At 47.4% G+C, this 19,618-nt stretch overlaps 2 protein-coding genes across 6 annotated transcripts in view; both read left to right on the forward strand.

Moving 5' to 3' along the window:
• USP4 (ubiquitin specific peptidase 4) overlaps positions 1-13,797 on the forward strand; it is a 48,523-nt gene extending 34,726 nt beyond the window's left edge. For 3 of the 5 annotated variants that reach the window (XM_068556877.1, XM_068556878.1, XM_068556880.1), the window contains 9 exons: positions 955-1,146; positions 1,775-1,863; positions 6,195-6,422; positions 8,096-8,166; positions 8,420-8,538; positions 8,868-9,017; positions 10,037-10,140; positions 12,728-12,816; positions 13,220-13,797. In XM_068556877.1, coding sequence (XP_068412978.1) covers positions 955-1,146; positions 1,775-1,863; positions 6,195-6,422; positions 8,096-8,166; positions 8,420-8,538; positions 8,868-9,017; positions 10,037-10,140; positions 12,728-12,816; positions 13,220-13,378 — 1,201 coding nt within the window. In that variant the 3' untranslated portion in view covers positions 13,379-13,797. The other 2 variants (XM_068556879.1, XR_011075594.1) reach the window with 2 other exon arrangements.
• A 95-nt stretch (positions 13,798-13,892) lies between these two features.
• Positions 13,893-19,618, forward strand: C12H3orf62 (chromosome 12 C3orf62 homolog). The gene is made up of 3 exons (XM_068556884.1): positions 13,893-15,275; positions 16,120-16,211; positions 17,204-19,618. Exons 1-3 carry the CDS (start codon positions 14,587-14,589, stop codon positions 17,467-17,469), a joined length of 1,047 nt encoding a protein of 348 aa, XP_068412985.1. The 5' UTR covers positions 13,893-14,586; the 3' UTR covers positions 17,470-19,618.

Consider the following 19,618-nt stretch of genomic DNA (forward strand, 5'->3'; position numbering starts at 1 on the left):
ACTATAGTCAGGACTGTTTGCCAGGCATGTGGGGAGAGGTTGTGTGTGTGTGTGTGTGTGTGTGTGTGTGTGTGTGTGTGTGTGTGTGTGTGTGTGTGTGTGTGTGTGTGTGTGTGTGTGTGTGTGTGTGTGTGTGTGTGTGTGTGTGTGTGTGTGTGTGTGTGTGTGTGTGTTTATAGGTTTCAAAAGTTGAATCAGTAAGTTTGTGTCTCCCCCTATAGGAAGAGGGAAAGACTACAGTCGGTTGCCAGCAATTTTGGTAACATCTGTTCCAGGATAAAACATCTATAAATCTCCTCAATCCCATGTATTCACTAAGTAAGACACATTTTTCAAAATCATTGATTTGTATTTAGCAGTTTCTTTGGTTATCTCTGATTTTTTAAAAAAATTAAATATGATTCTTTTACTTCAATGTTTTTGAAGAAAGATGGCAAACAGTTTTATAAATTTGCTTCCTCATTTGAAATAAAGAGTCTTTGGCTTATATTCTAGGTATACGTCGCTGTGTAGTATTTGGTTTTATTAAAGGGCAGGGCATTGAGAATGCCTTTTTCTAAAAGTTAAGCTCCTTGATGGGTGACAAAAGGTGAACTTGGGGGCTGGGCCCCCCCGTGTGCCTTTGTGTCTGAAGTGATGGTCTGGATGACAGGTGTCATCTGTGTTGAGTCCCAGTTGAAGGACCACAGAGTTTGAGGCCATGGTTGGGGGAAGGAGGATCACATTAGTCCCAGGTCCTGGGTTGTGTAAGTTCACCTTGTGTTAACAGTTGACCCTCTTTGGGATTCCTGACCCATCCTCTAGCATCGTCTTGGAAATGGTTTATCCACCTTTTGTACTGAAGTGCACTCTGTCCTAGTAACCGTAGTCCTGGCCACCATGTAGCTGCAGCTCAGATCTCCGTCTCTCACAGGGACCTGCCGCTGAAGGTGCTCTCTTGTGTGATTGACACAGGTACGAGGTCTGCAGCACCTCCACAGACGGCTCTGAATGTGTCACGCTTCCAGTGTACTTCAGGGAAAGGAAATCCAGGCCGTCGAGCACTTCCACTGGGGCAGTGCTATATGGGCAGCCACTGCTGGTTTCTGTCCCCAAGCACAAGCTCACCCTCGAGTCTTTGTACCAGGCTGTTTGTGAGCGCATCAGGTTGGTGGTAGGAATGTGATTTGCTTGTTATCTAAAATAAGAAAGGCCCAGTAAGAGTGACTGCCCCCTGCAGAGTGCCAGTGTTGACCCCGTGTGCTCACTTCTGTTAGAAATGTAGTTGTCTTGGCCCCTGGGAGGGCCAGGACAGGTGCTGTTGGGACAGAACATCTGGCACATCTGAAGCACCATGACAGTGAACACCTAAGCCTCTTCTAGTCCCTGGAATCATGTCTTCACACCTGTCAGTCACCTGCTTGAGGGAGTATAGTGCTTTGATGGCATTTTGTATTTGAATGTAATTTCTGAACTACTCCACTATCATTCTGAACCTGATAATTAACATTACTGGGAAATATTTTTTTAAATGATGGTGCCACGCAACGTTTATCAAAGATTTGAAACAGGCTTTCTCAGAGTCTTCAGTGCCCTGGTAGTTAAACATCTCTTAGGTTCCTCTCAATTTCTTGAAGTGTTAAGCCATCACATGAATTTTAAGGCCCTTTTATTTACATAAATTGCTTTGTGAATAGCTGAATATATAAATTAGGAACTACTTCAGGCTGAGTAGTGGAGAAAAATAGGTAAAGGTTACAACTAATAAACAATTTCTTTCTTTCTTCTTTTCAAGCCGCTATATAAAACAACCTTTGCCTGATGAGTCTGGCAGCTCGCCCTTGGAGCTGGGGGCCTGCAATGGCTCCAGGGGCAGCTGTGAAGGTGAGCGCACGCCACGCTGTGGGGCTGTGACTGACCAAATCCCTCCCGACCTCCCTCTTCTTCCAAAGGTGTTGTATACATGGGTGAGGGAGGCTCTGAGGCGGGGTTGGGGGCTCTGCCTAGAGAGCAGACCTGGAAGCCCTGTCTGCACCACTTCACTCTGCCAGAGCCCATTGTCCAACTTTGACACCTCGTGTAATCTTAGGCGTGGAGGCTGGGTTTCACCTCAGGGAGACTAAGCATAATAGGACTGAGTGACTTGCCCAAGGGTCATGTAGCAGAGTCAGGATTTGATTCTGACCTGTTGGGATTGCTGAGTACACTTGGCTGCCTTCACAACCTGGCTTGTGTCTGTAGAGCTTTTGTCTTGGCCCTTACCCATCACCATGGTCCAGCAGCCGCCCCTGGGGAGGACAGATGTCCTGCCCAGCCAGTCAGAAGGCAGAGACAGGTTCTCTTGGGCCTTTCTTTCTTTCTACCCAGGAAGCCACAGGTGGTAGCTGGCTCTGGACAGCTCCTGATGTGGGAGTGACGAGCCACAGTTGGAAAAGCAGTAGGATAGACTTGTTGCAAGAAACCCAGAGCCCTCAACATCCTTCTGTGGCCTAGTGCTCACAAGCTCATCTGTGACCAGGGAGCTGTGTCTGACCTGCACTGTGGCTGTCATCCTTCTTTTGGGGGCCTGCGTGACTGACTAGGTGGCTTTATTCCTATAAAACCAGAAATGTCCTCCAGTTCCTGTGCTTTGTGAATAGCTGAATATATATTCTCAGTTGAAAATTCAAATGCCCGGATTTCTGCAAGACACGCCTGGTCCTGGAAAGTGAGAATTGACATTAAAAATAATGACCAGAAGGCTCTGTCCTGAAGGGATATTCCAAATTGTTGGTATTATAGGTTGAGTATTTATTATAGTCGTACTCCTGTTCTTGCCCAGAATATCATGTTCTCCTCCCACGAGGGATGAACAGGAGTGTATTTTGTGCACAGGTCCCACAAGCAGACATGTTGGAGCTGTAGTGGTAGTCTCTGAGCAGACCTTGGGTGACCTGTGGGTTCTTAGTGCTCTGGAAGTTGAGGCACTGTGATTCCCAGCTTGAGGTGTGGGGCAGACCTCAAAAAGTCACTTCAGCTCTCTTAACCTTGGTTTACCCATCTGCAAAATGGGATGATGATAACGGCTTCACAGAGTTGAGGTTACTGTTTAATGAGATAGTGTGGTTAGAGTATCTGGCACATAATAGATGCTCAGTTAATAACAGCATCATGTCAGTATTTGCTATTGTTACAATTAGCCTAGTTTCTTAGACATTCCATCTGTCAGTCTCTTGTTCAGTCTCTTGTTCTCACTGCCTTCTTTTGAATTCCATAAGTGAGCCTTGGTGCGTAGACTTCAGATCCTGTTTAATGTTGAAATAATTCTAACCTCTTTACTGCCATGGCTCCTTGTTAGATCTGTGGTGGCTGTCTCCTGCTGAATCTCTGAGTGTCTTGGGCAGGGCAGTGTTTCACTTGCCAGTCTGAGAGCAGAGCAGGCTTATCTGGGCGTAAAAGGGGCAGTGCCACTGCTTCAGGAGTGAAGTGAGCTAATTGAGAAAGGAACCTCTGTGAGAGCTGAGGCTGGCAGTCTCATGCACACTGGCTGTTTCAGAGTCCTGCTTATGGGGACTCATGTCACACTGTCATCCATGGCTGTGATGTTCCTGTGGCCTGACAGGAAACTGCTGCATTGTCCTGGGCCCAACTTGTCCTTCCTCGTGAGAACTCCCGAGACACAGTCTTTGAAAGAGGGTTCTTTTTTTTTTTTTTTTTTAATTTATTTTTTGGCTACATTGGGTCTTCGTTGCTGCGCACAGGCTTTCTCTAGTTGCAGTGAGCGGGTGCTACTCTTCGTTGCAGTGTGCATGCTTTTCATTGCGGTGGCTTCTCTCTCTTTTTTTTTTAAAATTAATTAATTTATTTAAATTTATTTATTTATTTTGGCTGTGTTGGGTCTTCGTTGCTGTGCGTGGTCTTTCTCTAGTTACAGCGAGCGGGGGCTACTCTTCATTGCGGTGCGTGAGCTTCTCACTGCGGTGGCTTCTCTTGTTGTGGAGCACGGGCTCTAGGCGCGCAAGCTTCACTAGTTGTGGCTCGCGGACTCTAGAGCGCAGGCTCAGTAGTTGTGGCACACGGGCTTAGTTGCTCCGTGGCATATGGGATCTTCCCAGACCAGGGCTCGGACCCGTGTCCCCTGCATTGGCAGGAGGATTCTTTTTTTTTTTTTTTTTTTAATTTATTTATTTTTATTTATGGCTGTGTTGGGTCTTCGTTTCTGTGCGAGGGCTTTCTCCAGCTGTGGCAAGTGGGGGCCACTCTTCATCGCGGTGCGCGGGCCCCTCATTATCGCGGCCTCTCTTATTGCGGAGCACAGGCTCCAGACGCACAGGCTCAGCAGTTGTGGCTCATGGGCCCAGTTGCTCCGCGGCATGTGGGATCTTCCCAGACCAGGGCTCGAACCCGTGTCCCCTGCATTGGCAGGCAGACTCTCAACCAGTGCGCCACCAGGGAAGCCCCAGCAGAAGGATTCTTAACCACTGTGTGCGGTGGCTTCTCTTGTTGTGGAGCACGGGCTCTAGAGCGCAGGCTTAGTAGTTGTGGCGCACGAGCTTAGTTGCTCCATGACATGTGGGATCTTCCCGGACCAGGGATCAAACCTGTGTCCCTTGCATTGGCAGGTGGATTCTTAACCACTGTGCCACCAGGGAAGTCCCTGAAAGAGGATTCTTATGTAGAATATACGTCTTCCTTTCCTCAGTTTCCGTTTCTATTGCTATTTCCCCAAATATATAAACTTCATATTTTGAATCTTTTCTTCCCCCGTTACTTTTTTTTTTTTTTTTTTGGCTACGCCATGCACCTTGTGCGATCTTAGTTCCCCGACCAGATATTGAACCTGGGCCCCCGGCAGTGGAAGCACCAAGTCCTGACCACTGGACTGCCAGGGAATTCCCTTCCCCTGTTACTTTTACATCACCTTTTGGAATTGTCCCCATCTTTGTTGAAATTACTTATTTGATACCTTAACTTTCCCCTTTGACTGCCCAACAACAAAAATTATGATGAGCCTGATCATGGATTTTTTTATTGCAGCCATATATACCAACCAGTTCTCTGGAAACACCTGGGAAATTTACTTATCACCATATGTCTCTAGAATACCTCTTTAAATTCTTTTTTTAATATATATTTATTTATTTTATTTATTTATTTTTGGCTGCATTGGTTCTTTGCTGCTGCATGCAGGCTTTCTCTAGTTGTGGCTCGTGGGGGCTACTCTTTGTTGCGGTGCACAGTCTTCTCATTGCAGTGGCTTCTCTTGTCACGGAGCATGGGCTCTAAGCATGCGGGCTTCAGTAATTGTGGCACACAGGCTCAGTAGTTGTGGTGCACGGGCTTAGTTGCTCCGCGGCATGTGGGATCTTCCCGGACCAGGGATTGAACCCGTATCCCCTGCATTGGCAGACGGATTCTTAACCACTGTGCCACCAGGAAAGTCCCTAGAATGCCTCTTAAAACTTTTTTTTTCCCCTGGCTGCGCGGCTTGCAGGATCTTAGTTCCCCAACCAGGGATTGAAGCCGGGTCCCTGGCAGTGAAAGCGCTGAGTCCTAACCACTGGACCTCCAGGGAACTCCCCCTCTTCAAACTCTTGAAACTCAGCAATCTCAAATGAATAAGGAGAAAAAAGGAGAGGAGGATCCTGTGTGCTGTGTTCCTTGGGGCCCATCATGGCGCCTGCACCTGAGAGACATGCAGTAAATACTTGTTGAAGGGACAGTCGTCATGTTTCTTGTGGAGGAACTGAAGACCTTTACTTAGTATTTGTGTTCATTATCATATTTAAAGTTTTACTTTTAAATTGTTTCTTACCAGCCGGTTTTCTTGAGTATTGAGTATGGGTTTAATTTTGGTCCTTTTCTCTCTGTGTGATTAATGGTCAAGTTGAAAGAGTCAGACTATGTGGGATGAAGCCCAGTAAAGTACCAAGTGGTGAGGGCCCCAAATTTAGGACTGGCAGGACTGCTGACTCACTTTTGTACCTTCTGGTGACTCCTTGAACTTCTCTGGGACTCTGCGTCCTCATCATGGAATAGCTGTGCCCACTTGCCTGCTTGCCAGGTTGTGGGGGTGTCACATGTGAATTTAAGTGCCTTGTAAGTGCAAAGGGGTGGATGTAGTTCACACACAGGACTGAATCTGGAAGGAAGCACCACAGTTAGGTATGAAATAAAAATTGCAGCATTGAAATGGTGGCAAATTACATACATGTTATTTTTCATTTGTATGCTAGGAGAAGACGAAGAAGAAATGGAGCATCAGGAAGAAGGCAGAGAGCAGCTTTCAGAAACAGAGGACAGTGGGGAGGATGAGCTGGGAAGTGACCATGGCGAGACCACCCAAAAGAAGCTCAAAAGCCGGCCCTGCCCAAAAAGGCTTTTTACCTTCTGCCTTGTGAACTCCTATGGCACAGCCGACCTAAATTCCCTTGCAGCTGATGGGAAACTGCTTAAACTCAACTGTAAGCACTTTCTCTGACCTTTCAAACTGGGCTTTTGGGGACTTAGGATCTATTGGAAAATACTTGCATTCAGCACTCACTGACTGCACTGAGCTTTCATCATCTCATAGTGTGGCTCCAGGAACAGACACTTGTGTGATCCTTGGGTTAAAGCTCTCTAAAGACTGTTTCAGAGACATGACACCCCTCTGCACTTTCCCTTGGCCTTCTTGTCAGGCTTTTCTCTTCCGTCCTTGATGACTTCAGAAGGAAACGAGCTCTCCCTCCACTCCCAACATCCTTCAGGACTTCTGCTCTGGTTGGTAACACTTCTTGTGGCCCTCCTAGGTGGCAGTATTTCCCCAAACTTATGAGAATAAATGCATATTTCTTTTGTTCCATGAGAATACTCATGAAGTGTGACCCATCTAGAGGATGGTCATAGATTTCACAGGCTGTTACCTGGAGCCTGTAATGGGGACTGCTGTACAGATGGGAAGGGGCATCCACACGGGACGTGTGTTGTGCCTGAAAAGCAACATGTGGACAGTGAAGATGCCTGCCCTGGGTCGGGAGGGGAGCTGCAAAAGCATCTCTTGTGTCTTTTTGCTTCCTTCATTGGAGAAGAGATTTGCTAGATGTCCTCTAGTTTGCTAGCTTGCTTTCTTCCCTTTTTAAATAATTACCTAAAAAGAGTTTTTTAAACAGCTCTATTGAGATGGTTTTGGGTCTCTCTTGTCTTTTTGCAGCTCCATTCCCTCCGTGCGGCTTCTTGTCTTTAGTGTAATGCCTTGCAAATTCTAGCCCCCTTCTTTTTTTTTTTTTTAATTTATTTATTTGAATTTATTTATTTTTGGCTGCTTTGGGTCTTCGTTGATGTGTGCGGGCTTTCTCTAGTTGCGGCAAACGGGCTACTCTTCGTTGTGGTGCGTGGGCTTCTCATTGCGGTGCCTTCTCTTGTTGCAGAGCACAGGCTCCAGTAGTTGTGGCACGAGGGCTCAGTAGTTGTGGCTCACAGGCCCTAGAGCGCAGGCTCAGTAGATGTGGCGCATGGGCTTAGTAGCTCCACAGCATGTGGGATCTTCCCAGACCAGGGCTCGAACCCGTGTCCCCTGCATTGGCAGGCAGATTCTTAACCACTGCGACACCAGGGGAAGTCCCTAGCCCCCTTCTTGAACACTGGTCTTTGACTCCTCAACTCAGTCTTTTGTTCTCCTCCCCCGCCCCCCCATGCTATGGCCTGGAAAATGCCTCCAGGCAATAAGCTGGGGCCATGTAGGCATCACCTTATTTTTTGCCTTCTCTCAGGGATCTCACTCTTGCTCTGCCTAATATTCAGTGTCTGAAAACAGTTGTTTCCTCTATTTTGTCAGGTTTTCTTGTGGTTTAAGGCAAGAGGAGAAATCTGGCCACTGTTACTCCATCTTGACCTGTGCCCTTTCAGAATTCTATGTAGTTAGTGCCTTTAAAGTGTGTCTGTAGCGTTGAGGAAATCTTTGCCAAAGGATTTGGGGGCCCAGGGATTCAGAGTTGGCTGGCTCAAGGCAGAGCATCACTCTTGGCAGTGGCTGTTGATGGTTGAGCAGGTGTTGATGGCGTAGCCTGAGTGTGGTCCTTCTCACTGTTGTCACCTGAGGAGCCTCTACTGTTGCTGGCCATTCAGTAGTGAGTGATACTTTGGTCCTCCTCCACAGCTCGATCCACACTAGCCATCGATTGGGATAGTGAGACCCGGAGCCGTTATTATGACGAGCAGGAATCTGAGGTAGGTCACTCGGCATTCTTGGTCAGGGGTATGTGCTGGTTTCTGCTTCGGGTGGGTCTCTCTCACCAGTTCCCCAGCAGTTTAGCAAGGTATGTTTTAGACCGAGAATGAAAAGCACTTAAAGATTTTGTCATTACATGTTCAGAGGCTCCAGAAAGTACATTATATTCCAGGCGTGAGAGCTCGTGAGGTTGTGGCTGAGCCTGGTAAGACTTTGTTTCCTCAGCAGACCTCAGCACTTTGTTCCTCACAGACCTACGAGAAGCACGTCAGCATGTTGCAGCCTCAGAAGAAAAAGAAGACAGCAGTGGCCCTGAGAGACTGCATCGAGCTCTTCACTACCATGGAGACCCTTGGGGAGCATGACCCCTGGTATGCAGCTCCCACCTCTGGGCAGGGGCACCCAGGTACCCTGGGACTCTGAGATCTGCTGGGGCCATCTGTGTACACTAAAACCCTTTGTATTTGGGCGTGTCACTGTTTTACATGGCTGACCCTACAACACAGGTTTTTCTGTGTGAATTGTGTTTTCCAGACTAGGAAAGCCATCACCCTCTTTTGGAAGGTGGCTTAGAGACCTCCCTGCCCTGAAGCAGTCATGCTGAGTACAAGAAAGGATGTTATGGGATTGCCTCCATGCTTGAGAGCCCAGGCGGCACTGGCCCCCTGCCTCCCCACTAAGTGGAGGTTTCTCTTTTCAGGTACTGTCCTAACTGTAAGAAGCATCAGCAGGCCACAAAGAAGTTTGACCTGTGGTCCTTGCCGAAGATTCTGGTGGTCCACCTCAAACGTTTCTCCTACAGTAGATACTGGAGGGACAAGCTTGATACAGTTGTGGAATTCCCAGTCAGGTGGGTCCCTGGGCTGCAGTGTTATTTTTGGGAAAATTAGAAAACAGGCAGATAATCTGGGCACTGATTGGCAGAGTGTTTTGCTGCCAAAGACTTTTCTGCGTGAAGGTGTGTGTGTTGCTAGGCTCTGAGAAGTTAGACTTTGGCTCACTTCCCCTCCGTGTCTGTAAGGAAAGGACTCTCCAGTAGAAGCACTTCCTCTCTCGAGAACCCTTACGCAGCCTAACTGAACTGGTCTTCCCATCCGTCATTGGTCCCAGGGAGCCCAGGCTCAGTAGGGCAGCACGAGGACATGCTGTGCCTCGTTAATGCAGGGGCACAAGGAACCAGAGAGTAATCTGCTAGGGAGAGTTGGATTTTTGGGGGTGCAGATCCACCACAGTCCTGTCCCTGGGGCAGGGACTGGGACTGGCTGTCTACTAGTGTCCTCTTGGGTCCCAGGTTACAGAGTGTAAGTGACACAGGCAAGTCAGTCAACAAGGTAGGAGTCCCTCCACAATATGCAGATTTAAAAATCCTTTTTGGGGGATGGGGGATGGGTAGATAGATACATGAAGTATAGACATGTCAACGGGAAGACCTAGGTGGTGGGTATATACATGTTTGTTGTAAAATTCTTTTTTTCTGTATGTTTGAAATTTTCAAAATAAAACATTAGGGAAAAAAGCTTTTGGGGGCCTATTTTGGTATTTAGCTTAAATTTTTATGGCACTAATTGTAATTCTGATAGTAACAGCCATTTTTACAAAGTTGCTGCAGCCCTCGTGTCTGTGCCCAGAGCCCTTCCTTGACATTTGGTCTCGGGTAGGAGGCTTCTCTTTTCCAGTCTGAACATGTCAGTGGTCAGAACAAGACCCCAGGGCCCCTTCTGTCTGGACTGTTCATTCGTTCCTTCTGCAGTTAGTTTCTGAGGGCCTCCCTGTGTTATAGCCTGTTGCATGAAAGGGGTTGCTGGGTTGCTCCGACTTCTTTCTCTGAGTTTAATGTATTGAAGGGTTATTTTTGTTTTCTGTGCTCAGAGCTCTGAACATGTCTGAGTTTGTCTGTGACCTGTCAGCAAGGCCTTATGTGTACGACCTCATTGCCGTGTCCAATCATTATGGAGCCATGGGGGTTGGCCACTGTAAGTACTGGCATCTGCTTCCTTCTGAGATGTTGAAATGCCCATGGCCAGTCATCTTTCACCAGCCTCTCCCAGTGTGCCAGGCATTGCTCTAAGCACTTAACTTACACAGCTCCACGGGCCTCAGGTTGCAGGCTTTTTCCATATTGCTGCCCCTCAAGTTTTTTGGTAGGGTGGTGGTTCATATTCTTTAATCCAATAATCCACCTCTGGGAACCTAAGGAAATTACTTGACTTTGGGGAAAAGCTTCATGTGCAAAGATATTCACCTACTTATAATAGTCAAAAATAAGTATTATTTATAATAGTGGAAAATTAATAATAGCATTGGTGATCAACCGTTGGCACTTCTGTCCATCGATTTCATGGAAGAGTACACAGTCATTGCAAAATAAAGTTAATAATAACATGGGGAAATACCCATGGTATGTTAAGGGAAAACAGCTACACAAAATTGCATCATTACAGAAAGTAGTATCACAACTACATTGAAACAAAAGACAGAGAAACTATGATAGGAGGGGGGAAAGCCTAGGAGGAGAGAGACCAAAATGTTAATTTTACTATTTTTTCTTTGTTCTACTTTATTTTCCAAAATTTCTATAATGTGTAGGTTTACCTTCACTTTTATAGTTTTGCTAGTTTATTTTGTTACTTGTTTATGGAAAGGTGTTAGTGATGTTGAAGTGAGGAGCTGGGTTTCCTCATATCTCTTCTATTGCATCCGCACCATGATAACTGCCACTACACCCAGTGTCAGGACCCCAAGAGATGACACCATGGGAGGTGTCAGTTCCATTTACACTCACAGTGGATTATGAAACTGCCCTAAACCCCAGTCTTCTTTTCTATACTGGTAAGCTTTTTCTGTTGGCCCAGCAGTCTGTTCTCCTGCCTCTCCATTCTTACCATATCACCTCTTGCCTTTAGATGGCTGCTCAGTCTCCAGCCCTCAGGTCTACATTCCAGGCCATTAGAAGAAGAGGAAAAAAGGGCATGACCTTCCCTTTTAAGCAGATCTCCCAGAAGTCCCCCTCAACTCCTCTACATACATCTCATTGGCTATCACTTGGTCACAGGGCTACCATCTAGCTGTAGGAGAGGATGGGAAATAAAAATTGTGCCTGTTTGAAAATTGGGGCTCTACTGGAGTGGCTATTAGCAATCTCTGATCATATCATATCCTGCAGCACTTACTCTTCTCTAACTTTTTTCTCCCAAAATTAATTTCACTATCTATATTCATGCATACTGGACACATGTATTCATTTTTAACTTCTATTTTAGCATATAAACACTGCTAGGGCAGGTTACTTAGCCTCTGTATGCTTCAGTTTCCTCATCCAGGTTAGGCTTCAGTTTCCTCATCCAGGTTAGGCTTCAGTTTCCTCATCCAGGTTAGGCTTCAGTTTCCTCATCCAGGTTAGGCTGGTTATGTGCAGGTCCACATAGGGTCCACAGTTGGAACGCCAAGATTGAGAGCCACCATTGCTGTTGTTATGCCAAGCATGGACAGTGGGGATAGGCCGTTGGCACCTCTCTGTCACTTTGTCCCATGTCCTCCACCACCACTTGGTGCAGTAGGCACTGCAGTGAGTAATGGTTAAACAGCTTAAGAAAAAAAAAAACAACCAGCTTGCCAAAGCCACACAGCAGGTTGAGACTGGAAACCAGATCTCCATCAGATTCTGTTGTTTCTGAGAGTCTGGGTGGAGCAGGAATTGGGTATTGCTGCTGGGATTCCTGTTGTAAACACATCCTGCTTGGAAATAGTGTAAAATCAAAACCGGAAGTGTTGGATGTGGGAAATGCTTGGCCCGGTATGGGGAAATGCTTGGCCCGATGTGAGGAATTGTTACCCAGCCACAGATTCTTGACTCACAGTTTCAAAGGCAGATATATTTAAGTTTTCTTGTTCACATCCCAGCTTTGCAAACCCAAACACCCAATGTGTCCCTCTCTGGGATTACCCCACAGGCTCCAGAGGCAGTGAGAGGCAGTAGTAGCCAACCATCTGCCTGGATGAAGTGGGGGAGTTTGACTTGGCATGTTTTTGAGAACTGTTGTTTTGTTTAAATCTTAAAGTATCAGCTCCTTTTAAGGGTCCCCTGACTCTGGGTTATTGCTCATAGCCATCCTCAAGATTGACACTGGATTCCTCTAGTTTTTGGATTAGTTTTCCAAAATTACAGTTTAAAGCCTTGGTCCCCGGCAGCTCCAATTTTACCCTTTTAGTGCCTTTTTGAGAAGGAACAGATTTTTTTTTTTTTAACATCTTTATTGGAGTATAATTGCTTTACAATGGTGTGTTAGTTTCTGCTTTATAACAAAGTGAATCAGCTATACATATACACATATCCCCATATCTCTTCCCTCTTACGCCTCCCTCCCTCCTGCCCTCCTTAGGAACAGGTTTTTTTTTAAAGGATGAGTTATCTTTTGGTTGTTAGGACACAACCTATAAATTACTTTTAATTTCAGACTCTGTTTCATGTTTTGGAATTGTATTACTGTTGAGTGCCACCCTAATGAACTAGCCAGATTAGCTCTCTTGGTGACCGGCTAGAGTATTCTCTTGCTTTGGCAGACACTGCGTACGCGAAGAACAAACTGAACGGGAAATGGTATTACTTTGATGATAGCAGTGTGTCCCTGGCCTCCGAGGATCAAATAGTGGTGAGTAGGCCCTAATACCTGGTTCCTACTCTTACCTTTAGGGATTAGAGCTGGGAAGAGTCTCCCGGGCTAGTTGGTTATTTAGTCATTCTGCTGGGACGGTGGAAGCAAGGTGTGGTGGAGAAAGAGTTGGCTGCCATTCCTTCTGGGACCCTTCCTAAATGAGATGCTCAGCTCTCCTCGGGGTCTGTCACAAGGCCCCTGCCTTTCCCCACTCCCTGGGGAGGGTCAGCATGAGCCAGCCTCAGGTAGAAGGGTTTTCACAGTCACTTCAGTATGTGGCTGCACAGGGCAAGACGGCGGATCCCTGAGAGTGGTGTGTTTTGAACAGAGCGAAAAGCTGGGGGGGGAAATAGGTGATTTTTCCAACCAGTGAATGGACGTTGCCCCTCTTATGTTTTAGACGAAAGCAGCTTATGTGCTGTTTTACCAGCGTCGAGATGATGAGTTGTATAAGACGACTTCACTCAGTTTTCCTGGATCCTTTGATGGAGGGACGAGACCAGGCAGCTTACAGCAGGGCATGGGGGATGATGAGACTTGCAGCATGGACACCAACTGATGCTGCCTCAGTGACCCTGCACCACAGCACCAGTGCAATCCCTCAGGAGAATACCTTTGACACTGAAGACTTGCTAGTGTTCTGTCTAAAAACTGGATGAGGAAATTGTTTCTTTTATGAGGAAAAAAAGAAAAAAAAAAAGAAGGATTATGTCAGGAGGCTGAATTATTTTTCTTTTTATACAGGTGGTGAGAAATTTCTGTAAAACCTGTGGAGCTGCAAAGTAGGGGTCGGGAGGGGGGCACATAATGGAGTATGTCTGATGGATACCAGAGAACAGGGAGGAACACACTGTCATTGAGTTTGGTGTGGCCATGAAGACCTGCCACAGGCTGCCCTGAGTTCCTGGATTTTTGATTCTGGTGATGATTACTGTTCCCCCCAGTAGTCTGCCCACAGTAAATGAAGCCTTGAGTAAATGATGTCGTCCCCTTCTCCCTTGCTGTGCACTGAGATGGGTTTATAATACCCTAAAAATTAGCCACCGAAGCCCATTTCCGTTTCCCTTTGTGTCATCTTGGAATATCCAGCTTTATTCTCCCTAATGAAATGAAGATGCTTAGTGTTGGGGTTTCCTGCCCCTCAGTCTCCTGTGGAACCTAGCAGTTCTGTTATGTCCCCCAGCATCCTTGATGAATTGAGACAGTTGGATACCCCTCTGGCACTTTTATTAGATATCACTTGGAAGTTGGTACACTAAACCGCTGGGTACTGGGTCGCGTCCAGTCGTTTCTCTCCCTGTTGGCTCGAGAATGGGAACCTTCCTGGGCTTGGAAAGGGCTCCCATTCTGGCTGCTGATTTTGGTTAGAAATGAGATCCCCGCCCCTCCAGCCGATTTTCTTTCGGCGGTCTGGCCTCCGGACCCCTGCCCGGGCCGCACTCCCATGGCCCTTGTCTTTGTCGCGGTGAGGCCTGAGCCCCCTGTCCCCTCCGTGCGTGGGGCCCTTGCTTCCCCTTGCGTTGTTTCAAAGAATAAGGTCATCCGGGCTTTTCTTGTCTGACCTTTAACCTGAGCCATGGGGGTTGGGCCTGTCAGTCGCGGGCACACGCGAAGGATCGATAAGGGCGCGCGCGACGACCGTTGGCAGGGGCTGCGTTGCGATATCGCCGGCTGCTCGGTGAGGACCCGGCTGTGGGTCTCCGCTCGGGGGCTGGCCGCTGGGTGGGGCCGGGCCGGAGCCTGCGACCGAAGGGGCTGCGGGCTGGGATGAGGGGCCCGGAGCCGGGGGAGGGGGGGTGGTTCCGGCTCCATCGCCGGTTCCTCCCTCCCGGAGAACCGCGGGCCGCCCCTGACCCCACGGGGAAAAAAGCGCCGGGAGTGTGGGTTTCCCTGCTCTCCGACCCATGGCGTGGATCAAACTTAAGGAAATTGTGGCACATACCCCATTTGGGGGTGGTTTACAACCTCATCTGTAACGTTATTTTCACATTGCTGTGTGCATTTCCAGTGTATTGTATAATAAAGACATGGTCGCTTTTAGGGGAGATGTCTGAAAAACTGAGAAGATGCAGAAAGGAGCTGACTGCAGCCATTGACCGGGCCTTTGAAGGAGTCAGTCATTCCCAGGAGTGCTCAGGCATGCAGAGGCTGGAGCTGGACGCCGCGCCGCTTTCCTTCCCCTTCCCCACGCACAGGCTCCTCTGCAGGAGGCACCCGCTGGCAGCCTGCTCCTCTGCGGCTCCTTTCTCTCCTGTCCCGTGTGCTCCTGGGAATGAGAGCCTTGCCTTTGCACCAAACCACGAACCCGTGAATGCAAAGACACGCGCTCTATGCCGCAAAAGAAAACCTCTGACCAGCAAGGAAAACATATCGATGCATTCCTCCATTTTGGCACCTGAAAGGCAGTTTTGGAGAGCGGCAGGAGATGGGGAGAACTGGAGAAAAGACAGTCTAAGGTGATTCCAATCTGAATAGTTTAATAGCTACAATTAAGGGTATCTCATATCTGAAAAAATTGTTGAAAATCTTAAATTGAGTCCATAACACTACTCTTGCCTCCCCTCTGAAGCTCTAAGACTTTATTTGGGAAGTTTGTAAACGTTCTTCAGAAAGCGTGTGTATGTGTGTGTGTGTGTGTGTGTGTGTGTGTGTGTGTTTGGTTTGAGGGGGTGAGGAGTCTTGGATGTCTAACCAGTCATGGAAACCACTCTGCAGTACTAAAAGGGGTAGTGAATGTTAAAGAACCTAGTTTTAAAAGTCATCTTATTTTTTGTGCTGCAGAAACACACATCTTAATTCCAGTGTTTTTTTCCCCACACTGCGGAGAGGCGGATCGATGGCTGGGCCCTGACTTCATCCTTGCTTCTGCTCCCCTTCCTCACCCCAGAGCTTTTTAGGCTTTCCCTGGGATAAGGTCTTCCCTAGACCTTTTCTTCTCCCAGGTAGCTGCAAACTGCCTCATCCTAGGCACCTTGATTTGAAGCAAGGAGGACCATATGGGCTGAAACTTCAAGGTCCTGCCATCTTGGTTGCTCTGTAGTCAGAGACTGAAGAAGCCATTTAATCATTTCAGTTCTACAAATATTTGTGCTCATATTCACAAACATTAATGGGCATTATGATGCTTTTAGTCAACTTCACTGATTCAGTGGTTCCCAGTCATCCTCTAATCACAGCATAAATGACAATTTAAAGTACCAGTGTTTGTCTTTAAGATTATCTAACACTGAGTTCCCCTCCAATATTTTCTTGAAAGAGGATCTAATCCCCCACCTTTTTCTTTTCACCTGGGGGCTGCAGGAAAGATATGGAGAAAGATTTGAAGGTTGAGTCAAACATGCCACTCAGCAGTTCTAGCCAAGAGGTCACAAAGGATTTGCTTGACATGATCGGTGAGTACAGAGGGCTGGTCCATCCTCTCCCTGGAAGGATAGGTTCTTCACACAGGATCCTGAGTCAGCAAGCGTCTTATAAAAAAAAAATTCTTATTTCTCTTCCACTGGCTTGGTAGATTTGTTTTGCTCACAGCAGAGAGCCTTCATGGAGCTGATAACCTGGGGGAGTTACACATCAGTCAAGTCATTTCATAAATGTACAGTTAGAGTGAATCCTTGGAGGCCAGGGACAGCAGCCCCTGTTGGTGGATGAGCTTAGATGTGAAGGAAACAGGACATAGGCAGAGATGGGGGTAGGGGTAAAGGGGAGTAGTCCAGCTGGGGAGGCATTAATACAAGATTAGAAGAAAAGTTAGAAGCCAAAAACTCCCCTATAATTCCACCATCCACCACAAAGGCAGCCACTGTTAACACAGTGCTGTATATCCTGTCATAGATACTTTTTCTACACACACATCTGTATATTCTGTGTGTGGACTATTTTTTTTTAAAAGCTGTTTTATTTTTAGCTTTTTCTCATTTTTTGGCCACGCCGCACAGCATGTGGGATCTTAGTTCCGCGATCAGGGATCGAACCCGTGCCCCCTGCACTGGAAGCTCAGAGTCTTAACCACTGGACCGCCAGGGAAGTCCCAGCAGGCAGGATTATGATTACCCAAAAGATCCTATTTTTCTCTCACTGTGTCTTGTGCCCGCAGGTCAGGGAGTAGTTTCTTGAGGGCCGGAACGAACACATGCATCTCTGTATCCTCCCACTTAAACCCTCCTTGGAAACCAAGGAGATGGTTGGGGCTCAATAAATACCTGAGCTAGGAAGGGGGACACTAAGCCCATGTTAGAATGTGGCAGCCTGCCAGCCCCGGGGGCAGGAACACCAGCTTTGCATAGTCCCCGGAGATGGCCGCCCATTTGTGGTTTTTAACTTGTGCCTGAAATGTCTTAAGAAATCTCTCACTGGAATTGTAATGCTGAATGTTTTTATTTTTAAGACCATACAGGCATCCGAACTATTGAAGAATTGGCTGGAAAACTAGAATTTGAAAACGAGTTGAACCGTGTGTGTGGTTGCTGTGAAGATTGGCCCTTCAAGGAGGAAGCCTGGGCCCTGCTGGTGGATGAGAGCCCTCAGGAGGCCTCGAATGCAGACGCTGGCGGCCTCAAGCAGGCTTTCTATGATCACAATATCGTGGAGACTGTTCTGGACTTGGAAGAGGACTACAATTTGATGACCTCTTTTAAATACCGAATTGAGTAAGGACAGTTGACTTCAGCTTTGATTCTTTACAGCAGGAGTCTGATGTTAGGGCGTCTGTGCAGGGCAGTCACAGTTACCATCAGGGGCCACATTCTTCAGAGGCTTGGCAGAATCTGAATTACCCCAACCTTTTTAACTTCCAGTTGTGTCCCTTTTTGAGCTGAGAGCCCAGTTTGTTTGTTTTTTTAATTCTGTTGCTTTGAAGTTTTTCTTTTTTTTTCACCTTTTTTTTTTAACATCTTGACTGTTTTTTTGATTGATGTTCAATATACCCAGTACCCAAGGCAGGTGCAGGTCTTGGGCCTCTGCTGTGTGTCTTCATGTTCTTTTCCATGGACCCCTGAAAAAGTACGGGGGCCACAACCAGCATGGGCTTTCTGTACCCCTGGGACCAGCCCATCCCAGGCCAGCTCAGCCTGTATGGAGGAACTGGCATCAAGATGGACCTTGGCCCCAGGCCCTCTGCCACATTTGCGCACTTTGCACACAAGCTGTCCCCTGCATGGGCCTCATGCCCTCTTCATGTCCAGACCCTCAATCCCTCCATCCTTGCCCCTGCCCAGCTCAAAGTCCTCTGCAAAGGCCTCCTACTTGTGTCAGAGGGGCTGGTAGCATCCCTTATTAGGTTTCCTGGGCTGGAGCCAACCCTCCACCACGGCTTGAGAGAAAGGACATCATCAGAAATTATTTGGACAGATCTCTCAAAACCATGATGTTCTTTCAGGAAACCTAATAAGCTGTTGGGCAAGGTATCATGCCTCCCAGAAGCTAAGTCTCAGGGAAGTGCCCGCCTCCTAGGCATAGGGGAGTATGGGGGTAAGGAGTCTGGTGCAAAGCTGTTGTAAGACCCAAAACTCAACCCAAGGAGCTGGGAGGAAGTCCAAGGGGCCGAGGACCCCCCCCCCACCAGTCCATATTTTAGGCTAGTGACCCAGCATAGGGCAGGCTGCAGAGCTGGCAACACCCCTTTACTACAGGTCTGGAGATTCCTCTGGGCCCCCAGGTAGAGACCTTGCATCTACTCCGTAGCTGTGTGAGACTGGGCACTTGCCTGACCCTGAGAACTAGCCTCCGGCCACTTCATGGGACAGGCCTCCGCTGGGGGGTAGAGGGCAGGACGGGCTAACCAGAGGCTCCTTCCAAGCCACCGCACACTCACTCCCTGCAGATAATAAACATCACAGATTATGGAATGGGGGTTCACTTTCTATTCCCTGAATAGGAGAGACAGGAGCAAATAAGAAGAAATGCTCACAGCTTCTTGCCTGCCCCACTCCAGGGGGAATGGGGCCATCTGGAGGGAGAGTTGTCAGGCTACTTGATATTCAAAAAACCAGCTCTCCCAACAGTGAGTTCCAAATCATATGCCTTGATGTGGATACTCTCCTACAGAGGATGTGGGGCTTAATCCTCATCTCCCCCAACCCCTGCCTGTCACCACCCCTTGAGGGTGAGCTGAACTTAGTGACTCGCTTCCAAGGAATAGAGCTGGGAAAGGGAAAGATAGTAGATTACATGGAGAAGCCTGGCAGACACCACTTAACCAAGTGATGGAGGTGAGCACCACCCGTGCTGTCTTGTGCACGTCACCCACCCTGATAGGATACGATGAGAAGGGTGCTTAATTTCCATGGTATTCCTACCAAAACCTCCCAGCCCCAGTCTAATCGTGAGACAAACATCAGATGAACCCAGATTGGGGGATATTCTACAGGATACCTGGCCAATACTCAAGACTGTCAAGGTCATGAAAAACAAGGAAAGACTCAAAATCTGTCACAGAGCAGTGGACACTGAGGAGACACAATGACTAAATGCAGTGCGGTGTCCTGGATTGTGTCCTGGAACAGAGAGAGGACATTAATGGAAAAACGCATCAAATCTAAATACAGGCTCAAGTTTAGTTATTAATATGTTTATGTTAGTTTCTTAGTTTTGACAAGTATGCCACAGTTATGCAAGATGTTACATTAAGAGAAGCTGGGTGAAGGATATATTTGAACTTACTGTCTTTGCAACTTTCCTGTAAATCTGAATTTATTGCAAAATTTAAGATGTATTTATTTTTTTAAAAATGCAGTTGATCCCAAGTTTGTGAAATGTGTGTATGAGCACACATGCAGAAAACTGTTACGGAGGAACAATGAGG

This window comes from Eschrichtius robustus, chromosome 12 (genome assembly GCF_028021215.1).
Source record: "Eschrichtius robustus isolate mEscRob2 chromosome 12, mEscRob2.pri, whole genome shotgun sequence".
Lineage (NCBI taxonomy): Eukaryota > Metazoa > Chordata > Mammalia > Artiodactyla > Eschrichtiidae > Eschrichtius > Eschrichtius robustus.